This window comes from Adiantum capillus-veneris, chromosome 7, assembly GCF_014529385.1.
Source record: "Adiantum capillus-veneris isolate H3 chromosome 7, ASM1452938v2, whole genome shotgun sequence".
NCBI lineage: Eukaryota > Viridiplantae > Streptophyta > Polypodiopsida > Polypodiales > Pteridaceae > Adiantum > Adiantum capillus-veneris.
Genome location: NC_140937.1, coordinates 72,481,998 through 72,493,057, shown reverse-complemented (window position 1 = coordinate 72,493,057; position 11,060 = coordinate 72,481,998). Strand labels below are relative to the sequence as shown.

General features: G+C 42.6%; 2 protein-coding genes across 2 annotated transcripts; both read right to left on the bottom strand.

The window, feature by feature from the left end:
* Nucleotides 1-217: 217 nt before the first annotated feature.
* On the bottom strand, nt 218-1,205 carry LOC147454049 (uncharacterized). The gene is made up of 4 exons (XM_086517254.1): nt 601-1,205; nt 485-502; nt 366-403; nt 218-249 (listed from the first exon to the last, which is right to left on the bottom strand). Exons 1-4 carry the CDS (start codon nt 1,203-1,205, stop codon nt 218-220), a joined length of 693 nt encoding a protein of 230 aa, XP_086373380.1.
* Nucleotides 1,206-4,016: 2,811 nt separating this feature from the next.
* LOC147454048 (histone H4) lies at nt 4,017-4,991 on the bottom strand. Its single transcript, XM_086517253.1, has one exon. The coding sequence runs from the start codon at nt 4,920-4,922 to the stop codon at nt 4,611-4,613; it is 312 nt and encodes a 103-aa protein (XP_086373379.1). The 5' UTR covers nt 4,923-4,991; the 3' UTR covers nt 4,017-4,610.
* Nucleotides 4,992-11,060: the final 6,069 nt, after the last annotated feature.

The following is an 11,060-nucleotide window of genomic DNA, read 5'->3' as shown; positions in this document are numbered from 1 at the left end:
TTAAAAGCATCTCGCCACACCCAAAAAAAAATTATAGCAAAAAAAAGCATGGAGTCCATCGACAACAATCGAACAAAGTTCGGGATATAATTAACTTCAAAACATTACACATAATCAAACTTCATTGACACCGATAAGTTGGCTACTATTATAGTATTCAAGTTATTTAGCCCATTACATAGTGTCCTTGACCTCGACATACATCAAGCAACCCAATCTATCCAATCCCGTCAACGATTCTGCATGACCCTACAGAAAACAGCAAACTGTCAAACAACCAATCAACCGGTATAGAGCAAGATCAAACAAAAAAATCTCTTTAAAACATACCCAAAATTAACACAAAAAATCTATTTAAAACATACCCAAAATTAACACAGCAGAACGCCCCGATCCACCACAGACCGACGAAGAAGACGACAATGCAGCACGATAACACCGGAAACAGCAGCAGCAGAACAGATCGACGTCTAGTCCATCACAAGCCGACGGAGGAGACGTCCTAATAGATCAACAAAACCTCGATGCATAGAGCAGCACGGCACAGTACAGAACGACCCAATCCACCACAGACCGACGAAGAGGACGGCAATGCAGCACGACATAACCAGAAACAGCAGAAGCACCACAGATCGGCATCCAAGATCCGCCATAGATTGGTGAAGGCGACGTCCAAACAGAGCAACACGGCCCGAATCCACAAAGCAGCACGGCACCACATATTCAAGTGCCACTTCAGATCGGCGAAGGAGACGAGAAAAAAGAGCAGCACAAACCCGAGACACAGAGCAACACAGCACCAAGGCACGACCCCAATCCACCATAGACAAGCGAAACAAGAACACGAGGCACCCGCAGAGAAGCACAGCAGAGCACAAGCGCGGCCAAAATCCACCATAGATCGACAAGCAGGACGACAAACCATAGCAATGCATGATTGCGGAGAGGCAAGGCACTGAAACACGCCCAACAGCGCCATAGACCAGCGAAAAGAACCACGCCACACAAGCCAACATGTTCTCAACAACCCCATGCAAGCAGGGTAGCACCACAGGAGCAGAGCAGGACAACAGAGCAGGAGCGCGGCCCAGAACCGCCACAGGCCGGCGAGCAGGGCGACATGCCCCCATGCTATCATGCGCGGACGACAGCACCACAGGAGCGGAGCAAGACAACAGAGCAGGAGCACGGCCCAGGATCGCCATAGGCCGGCGAACAGGACAATAGAGAGCACCAAGACAACAAGCAGAGACACCCCATGCGCAGTGCAAACCTACGACCAAGAACCGCCATTGACCTGCCTTAGGGCACGCCTACCCTACTAAGGGGCTCATGAGCCCTAACACTAAGGAGACCTCCACGAGGCTCCGCTCCAAAAGAGAGAGGAATGATAAGCAAGCCACTCATTATAAGGCCCTCCCACCAACCCCACTTTAAGACTGGCATTTCCAACTTGCACCCAACGTCCACCATTCGGAATCCAATGGCACCCATCTTCTCAAGAACCACTCAAACAACACACTTTAATTTTTAATTTCCACACTTATTTATAAAACCCATCTCATATTTTTCCCTAAGAAAAAATGCAAGCCACCACTATGGCCTTAGCCCTTTGGGCAGGCCAAAAATGGTTTAAGCCTATATACATCCTCTTTCCACTATAATTCACATGATAATTAAAATGTAACCCCTATAAATAATAGCAGGAACATGTTTAACTGTAGGTGCCCTTTTTTTATTTAAAAAAATTGTTTGATTACCATAGATACACTAATCTATACACCACCATGAGGAAGGGCTTTAATCAATCCAAAAAGCTAATAGTGATCATGTACGATCAACACTAATTTCTACAAATTTAATCAATTAAAATTGAAATATTTAGCTTTTGATTTTTGAGATCTTCAATCTTTGGAGCGTAGCCTACGCTCTAATACCACTGTTGCACGCGGAGAGCGAGAGACCATGCAAAATACTAAAAACAACATACTACAACCCATAAAATAGACAAATCTGCATACATGGAGGATCCTGAATATAAAAGCGAATTATACCAGAACAGAGAGTGAGAGAGGATACGATAGCATGTGTGGATGCACCTCTTAGAGCGGAATGCTACATTGGCACGGCCAGAGAGAGGAGAGGAGAGAAGAGAAGAATGGACATAGGCACTGGGTACAATCTCCCCTAGTGCAAGAGTGAGCATTTTCCTATTGCACGTATTTATTTATAGATTTCTTGAATGCTCGAAGTGAATACATACTGGTCGACCAGACATAAATGGCCATAGCTCATAAAGAGCACTTGAATAATAAAATATGCATAAATGTGATATCCTTTCACATATTCTTTGGCTTTTTTCACATGTCACCTGCAATAAATAAGCTATTTTTCATTTTCATTACATGGCGTACGTTTGCACTATCTTGAGAGCTTTTCTAATAACTTAAGGGCATGCTTTGAGAAACAGCAAGGAGTCATCCGCAAACAATTTTGCCAGAAGCTGGTCATTGTTAGGCAAGGACAACCCTTGGATCTCATCTCCCCTCTCACGACACTGTCTTCAAGCATTGTTATCAAAGGATGTAATCCAATGGCAAACATTAGAGGGGCTAGTAGGTAACCATGTTTGATTGATCTTTTGACCTCGAAAGCATCCACTATTCTCTCATTCAATAGGAGCTCAGATCGACTCCCAACACTAAGGGTGCTTATCAGTCGCGCGACACATCCAAGGTCCAAAGCATGTGACTTCATGACACAACTTCAATGAATGACCATGTGATCCTATCATAATATTTATCCAAATCCAACTGCAAACAAGACACTCTTGCTTAGTGAATGCAACGTATTCAATACCAGCCATTGCTACCAAAATGTTATCATAAATGGACCTTTCCTTGATAAAACCATGTTGATGGGGAGTAAGTACTTTTTTCCAAGAGAGGAGAGAGCATGAGGACTATTGTTTTGGCAATAATTTTATAGGCTACTGACATCATGGTTATGGGACACCAATGTTTCAACCGAGAGCAACAAACCTGTTTCGGGATAGCTTTGATGAGGCCCCTTTTAATGCTTAAATTCAAGACCAAGATTTGATTAGACATTTGCGTGATAGGGGACTTCAACTTGTCCCAATATTCTTTGAAGAACTCACTAGTCAACCCATCCCACCCAAGGCATCTCTCTTTGCAAAGGGCTTGTAACACGAGGGAGCATTCCTCAGTGAAAGCCTTTTACAAAAGGTTGGCTTCATAGTGGAAAATCGTTCTTTTCACGCTCCCTAGAAGAGAAGATCTAGCTACATCCACTTCAAGGAAGCGAGCCTCAAGCTAGCCTATGATCTGACAAGGGTGGTCAAGTATCAATTGAGCCATTTTATCTAGGTCATGAATATCCTTTCCTTTCCCATCGATGAGAGAGAGACACATTGAGAGTACATCTACTAGTTATCAACAAAAGTGATCCCTTAGTACATTGCCAATCACTATACTACACTCTGACTTGTTTTACTCAATCATATCATGTGAGACTTAAGTTTTATATGTGAGATAGAGGTATAATAATTATCAACATTGATTGTCATATAAGCATAGAAAAGGTCATATTCCTTAATATAAATCACATATAAGGATTTTATCAAAGTTATTCGCTCACAAATAATGTGTCATTTTATATATAGAGTGAATCCCTTGAGGATTGGCCTCTTTCAACTATAGGAAGATTTCTCTTAATAAAATTATGACCTTAGCCTCCTCAAGCTAAAGATCAATCAAGTCCCCTTTAGCTTCGAGTCATCTTTCAAACTCGACTTCCATGGCAAACCCTTCTTGTGTTAAAAAATAAGACATAACTAAGTAGTTGTTAGAGCAATTTACCTAATGGAGAAATAATTCACACAAGAGATTATAAAGTAGAGAGTAGAAAAAGATTATTGAATGCCTTTTAGGTGATCCCATAGTTTTGCTCTTTACTTCACCAAGTAAAGATCCATAAATGTTTATGATGGTTAATCTACTAATTTGCCCACTTATCTTAACTCCTAAGACTCTTCCAAAGAAATAATTGAACACTAACTTAGGCTTCAAATCCCTATCCACCACCACCCATCCATTCCTTCCCCATAAAAGACTAGCTTCTTCTCCATAGCTTGCTTGCAATATCCAAATGATGCTCTTGGATAGCCCACAAGTTAGTACCCTAGAGAAGGGAATCTTGATTCTTATTTATAGTTTTCCAAGCAATTGCCTTTAGAGATTGCCCATCATTACATCCTCGGCCTGCAAAGTTTTCAAGCTCTCAAGTTTAAGGGTCTTTGAAACAAATTACATCCTCAACCTACAAAGTTTTCAAGCTCTCAAGTTTGATGGAGTCTTCCAAGATTCCTCTCCTAGGTTAAGCTTGCAAAGGCAAAGAGGATGTCCCCAAAGCAACAATCGGATTCAGTTAATACACATTGCCAAAGCCTCTGCCCATCCCCTCATGGGACAAGCAAGTAACATTGCTCTACCCAGACACCGCCACAATTCCTCCTCCATAGCAAGACATTGAAATTCTCAATGGAAGGGTGGTGTTGATAAAACACCATTGAAGCAAAGTGATGCAGTTTACCCTCCAAAGCCATACAGAGTTCTGCCCTGCCTCTTGAGGGCATAGACAACATCCATGGCAGTGACAGTCTTGCGGCGAGCATGCTCAGTGTACGTCACAGCATCCCTGATGACATTCTCCAGGAAGATCTTGAGCACCCCACGGGTTTCCTCGTAGATGAGGCCACTGATGCGCTTCACGCCACCTCTGCGAGCAAGACGACGAATGGCAGGCTTGGTGATGCCCTGAATATTGTCACGAAGAACCTTGCGATGGCGCTTAGCACCACCCTTGCCCAGGCCCTTCCCGCCCTTGCCACGTCCAGACATGCCTGCGAGCTCAAGTGGGTGGGTGCGCACGAGAGAGAGAGAGAGAGAGAGAGAGAGAGAAAGATAAAAGTTAATCGCAGCAGTCCTTTTTATTTGTTTGCGTCGATCCGCGCTTCGGATTCGTTGCTGCTACCTTGCAACCGTCGATTTGAATATTACATCGGAGCGTGCCCAATCGTTCCATGTCCGGCAGCTTGCCTGCCCAACCCTAGCGTCGACCAATTGGTAGGTAAAGCACTCTAATTGCGCTCCGATTTCCGGTGGCTCCATGCGTAAGAAACATTATAACACTATAGCTTGCGCTCCGGTTTCCGGTGCCTCCAAGCACTCCCTTGCGTTCCGATTTTCGGTGGCTTCGGTGGCTCCAGGTAGAACTACATAAGAAACATGTTCTTTTACCCAAAGAGGCTTACAAACCTCGTACTTCTCGTAAACGTGAGTGTTTACTCCTGGCGCTATAAGTTTCTCCTAAAGTCGAAAATCTTAAGGGGACTACAAAGCTTACTGTAAGCCCCACAAGTGCAATAACCTCTAGGTGTGATGGCATCATTGGAAGTGCTCCAACCCCTCCAGCCCTTGTAGCTGCTAGGTGTGATGGGGCTCTAAGTTCGAAGCCTCATGATTGCCTTCCAAGTTCATGGATCGTGTTTTGAATTGGCCATGGAATTTGAAAAACTTGGGTTGGGTTTAAACGGATGAATGGAAGGGCATGGTTGTACAACGAATACATTTTTTACTGGCTGACCAAAAGGCAAAGCATTACCGTATCCACCATCCCACTAGCGACACCCCCCATGGAAGATTAATCATCAAACACTCCCGAGTCCCGCAAGAGAAACTATCACATCTCCACATGTAGCATTGAAGGCCTCCTCGCTCGCTTAAGATACAAGCGCAAAATCTTGAATATCATTATGCCTTGTCAAAATTGGCAACTCCCCAAGGGGTACCTCCAAAGATTTTATCATTTCAGTCATCACCATATCAATTTCCTGCATATCCTCAACATCCTTGTCTGGATCCCTCCTTAATTTTGTTCATAAATTGGCTCTACATTTTCACCAAGTATTTCTTGCACCGCCTCTGTAATGCAAACCCGACACACTACAAATGTAAAACCCGACACATTACAAGTGTAAAAAGGGACACTATTTTCCATGACTTTGGGGTTTTTTTGTGTTTGATTGTGAGAATTTTGGTAAACATGAGTATATATGCCCTTAATTAATGTGTTACGACGACACGATACAGAGGACAAACACCAAAGATGAGTCTCTAGGTGTGTGTACATATGTAAAAATCATAGTTTTCATGCTAAAAATGTCAGAAAATGGAGCAATCAAGCCAAAAATACTACAAATAAATGTATATAGTGATTTATTATGCTATTATCTAATTATCTAGATTTATGGGTTTTTTGGATCAAGTTAGCTATTTTCTTTTATTTTTTGTTAATTTTCTAGAGAAAAACAAAGAAAAATAGAAAAAGCAGGTGAACTAGCGACATGGTGACAAAAGAAAAATATGGGAGTGATCGGTAAGTGAACGACAGCTTAGGTGAAGACGGGGTGCAAGCATGAGAAAAGTTACGGAAAGCTGATTTGACCAGTTTTTGGACGAAATGATAAATTTTTCGAAAACAAAGCAAATGGAGTCCAAATGAAGAAATTTATGAGCCTAAAGTGCATTTTGCGACAAGATAGGAGCACATGTCAAGGTTGGTAACAAGTGGCCCGGGAAACCCCGATTTAAGTTTGTTTAGGGCCACTTATTAGCTCATTTTCACTATTCACAAGTGAAGAGAGAACTAAGAGACCTAGAGCGTGCAGACCTTCTACGACTTCATACGACGCACACGACACACCGATCAGCACCAGACATGAGAGGTAGACTCGTTACCATGTGCTCTTCTTGTTCTATACTCTGTTGTCACAAAAAAAACTCCAAAAAACGGCAATGTGGCATCACGGGAATCGAAAGAAACCAAAACGGGACCGTAACGCTTCAACCACTGACCCGCCGATAGCTACAAGACTTGATAGGGGATTAACCATACGCGTTATAGAGGAGTTCTGTCAACATTCTGAACATCCAGATTTGTAAAGCATAGCACATATAGCCTCTACACCAAGTTTGGGCACCTTTGGGCGTGTTTTGATCACCACCCTCATCATTTTCCAAATCAAAATGTCATAAACTGCTTCTATGACCTTGAGCTCATAAGCACTAGTCCAAATTCATATTTGCACACATCAAAGTCATGCACACGTCATGAGCTACCTCTGCCACAAGTTTGAGCCAAAAATGCCAAAGTAGACATTATATGCGTATGATGTCTAGACCCCTTGAATTGACATGCTGTTGTGATTTTGGAAACTCTAACACTTTATACACATCATTATGAGCTCCCAACAAATTTTTATCACATTTGGATATCTATTGACCTTCAATCACTCAAAAAAGTAAAAATATAAATGCAAAAACCCCTTCAAGCTCTTTGACACCCATTCACAAGCTCAATTTCAAATTTGAGACCATGGACATCATGCACAAGCTATACACAACTTACCCAAGGAGTTTCAAGCTGTTTTGCATCAGTAGACATCATACGTGTATGATGTCTCTTCTCTTATATAGATGTCAAACTCCACAGCTTTCATTAGAAGCATGTTCATCACATAGTATAGAAGCCATGCATTCAATTTGGACAAGTTTGGGCAAGGTTGTGACCACTTGCAGCCTAAAATCAAAAAATACAGGCAAAAGACACATTCTATGGCCCCCAAACACATGACTCACCTCCAACTCAAAATTTGAGATGATCAAATAATTTCCCATCACGTGAGGATGCTACAAATGAAGTTTGGGCCAAAAATCTCAACAGAGACATTATACGCGTATAATGTCTCCAAAGGTCCAAATGACTATTCTGGGGGGATTTCTCACTTCCAATGCCTTTATCCCATTAATCTTAGCCCAAAGCCCAAGTCTTATGAGATTTTGATTTTGTATACCCATCTAAACCCAGGTTTCAGAATCCCAAACCCTATACCTGTTTATTGGTTTCACACACATGAGGAGAAACCCAAATCAAATTTGGACATCACAGGAGTCTATAACATGCTAAGGCCTAGCTACACTACACGTTTAAGCCATTTTGAACAAAGTAGACATCATACGCGTATGATGTCTCACTAGCGTGAAAATGAACCTGGAGGCTAGCGTGCCCCCTTCTAAGCCTTTACCACATGATTATGAGAGCATCTACCAAGTTTCAACCCATTTGAACCTCATTTGTGTCAAAACTAAGCCAGAATCCAGCTTCAGATGAGTTCTATTGGTCACAGCTTGCCCAACTGACATCCAAATTGAAATTCCGGCATATAACCATGATGTACATGTTTTGCTATGCACATATGAAACATCACTCAGTTCTGAGCACCTATACATCATATGCGTATGATGTCTCATAGCATAAATCTGCACCCAAATGCAATTTTGACCACATGCATATCACCTTTAGGCCCTGATTAGCATGTGTTTCAAATTTGAAGTCATTTGGATAGCTAGAAATTGAGAAAATGCCAAATTTTGTAAACAATGCTAAGTTTTGCACTTGGAGTGACCGCATGATCAATGGAAGCCCATAAATCACTAGCCAAGAAGAAGAGGATGTCCTTGAAGGACATTATCGCAGCTAGTGAGCCTTACACACTGCCAGAAGAGACATTGAAGCCAACCCAATCTTGGGTAGATGAAGCTACATTGGAAAGGGAAGGATTGGCAGTGTACCAAGGTACATTCAGAGACCCGCAAGGAAACACACGAGAAATGTTGGAATATGCAAACAAAGAAAAAACACTCACCCAGCTGGAAAGAACAGATTTGTACAACTTCTTCACAGCACCACCAGCAGGTGTGGATATGCAGAGAGTCTACAAGCTAGTCAGCTCAATCCAAAAAGATCGCAAGGTAGTGATTACTGCTTTGGATGGACAGAAGACAGAGACGATGATTACACCTCAAACCATAATAGATGCACTAGGGATCCACAACAAGGGTAGCTCCGTTAGTGAAATTAGAGACGACGTAAATGTCTACTCTCAAAAGAAGCCCAATCAGACATTCAAAGACCTGGTAGACCCGAGAGCTACACAACCAATACTTTTATGTTTGAAGCAAAGTGGCCACAAAAGTACACAACGCCTCCCCATGCAGAGGCTACTACCATAACTTGGGCATTGAAAAGCAGGGTACCCAAAGAAGTAAAGTATGCCCAATATCTGCATGAGCAAGTGGTCAGCATGGGTATAGAAAAGCACAAGTACATTGGAGATGGGGAAACACTGACAAAGATTGCATATGATGCTATCGGTGCAAGAGGACAGTAGCCCGATCCACCAATGTAGAATGAGTGATTCAAGTTAAAGCAAGATACAAAAGATGAACTAGTAATAGAAGGAGCCCCACCAGTCACCACACGACTTTTGAGAAGTCTAGAGATTGTACCAGAGGAAGAGCCTGAGGAGCCCCCAAATAAAAAGGGTAAGACGACAATGACAAAATAATAAAGTTCCAAAGAGACACACAACCAAAAAGCCACTCAAATCAAGAGGTTAATTGAGCAGTTTCGGGTAGAAAGGGCACTCAAAGGAGACTTTGAGGAGTATTGGGTACCAAAACTAGCAAAAATCAAAGGAAGCTCCTCAAGACCTCTAGAGGATCAATTTGATCATCTGACCATATGAAGAAATAGAAAAGGTGATCGAACAATAGAATTTAGAGCCCTTCACAATGGAAGAGGTACAAGACATCAAGAGAAAGCTGAAAGAAGCACCAAAGGCTCCAGTCAAGAAGGGTCCAGAAAGTGACCAAACAAAAATGCAACCCCACCACCTTCACCACCAGGCTCCTCTACTCCTCCTCCAAATCTAAAGCCCTCTACATCCCAACCACAACACTCACTAGAAAGGACAAAAGAGGCAGCACCCCCACCAAGAGACAAGGAAAAAGAAGAAAAGGACAATTATGAAGACCTCCTTCAAGCCGGATACACTATGGCCGAGGCTTCTATGGTGGTTTATGGCACTGCAACTCCACCCTGGGATGCCAACTAGGAGCTAGAGATAAAGGAGATCCCTACAAAACAGATGAGAAATGATAGATCTAAAGGACCACAGCTAGACCAAGAAACACAGAGAAGGGCACAAGAAAGGCATTCTCCATAGCCAGGAGTGCTAGGGTTGGTTCAAATCCCGCAAGCACCACAATGGAGACCATTGGCCAGCTCGTGGAGAGCACCTCCAGCTCGGATCATGTCAAGTATGGGACATCAAGTTCCCTTTTTTAGCCTGATTCTCATGCCATCAACAAGAAGCTTGGTTGCAGCAAATGAAGAGGATGTAAGAGCCGCATATCAAGTACTTGATAGAATCAGAACGCGGTCTCTAACACTGGTTGAAGAAAACAATATGTTGTGTACAATGGAAGAAAATATGCACATGGAACATGATCACCTCTCAAGCATGATCCACATTACCAAGCAGAAAGGTGAGGATGCAGAAAAAGAGCTTGAGACTCTCAGTACAACACTAAGAGAGGTTGAAAGCAAACGAGACAGTCTAACAATGCAAATGGTAGAGGTTTTGAGGGAAGTAAAGATTCTCCAAGAAGAAAAGGAAAGAGTGGAAGATGAGTTGGAGGCAGCGAAAGATGAAGTGCTAGAGCTGAAGAAAAATTAGAGCTCCAGGACTTGACAATCAAAAGACTCGAGGCAACCCCAAGGGCTGTACGGGTAGTCATAGGAGCGAATAGCCAAGCTATCCAAGCTTTGGAAGCACAAATCATTGCCCTACGAAAGGAATTACGGCTAGAACAAAGACAAACAATGCATATGGCAGAAGGGTCCCTAGCTGCAGAGGAAAAAATGAAGGCTCAACACCAAGAGCTCCACAAAGAACACTAAGAGCTCCAACAACAGTTAGCCACTCTGCAAGAGATGTTGGTAGATCAAGCAAAATAAGCTACAAAGAAAGATAGACTTGCTCAACAATAGATAACATAACTACAAAAAGAAATAATCGAAGCAAGGACATAGGAAACAGAAGCGGGGCCCAATGATCTAGGGATTAATGCCAG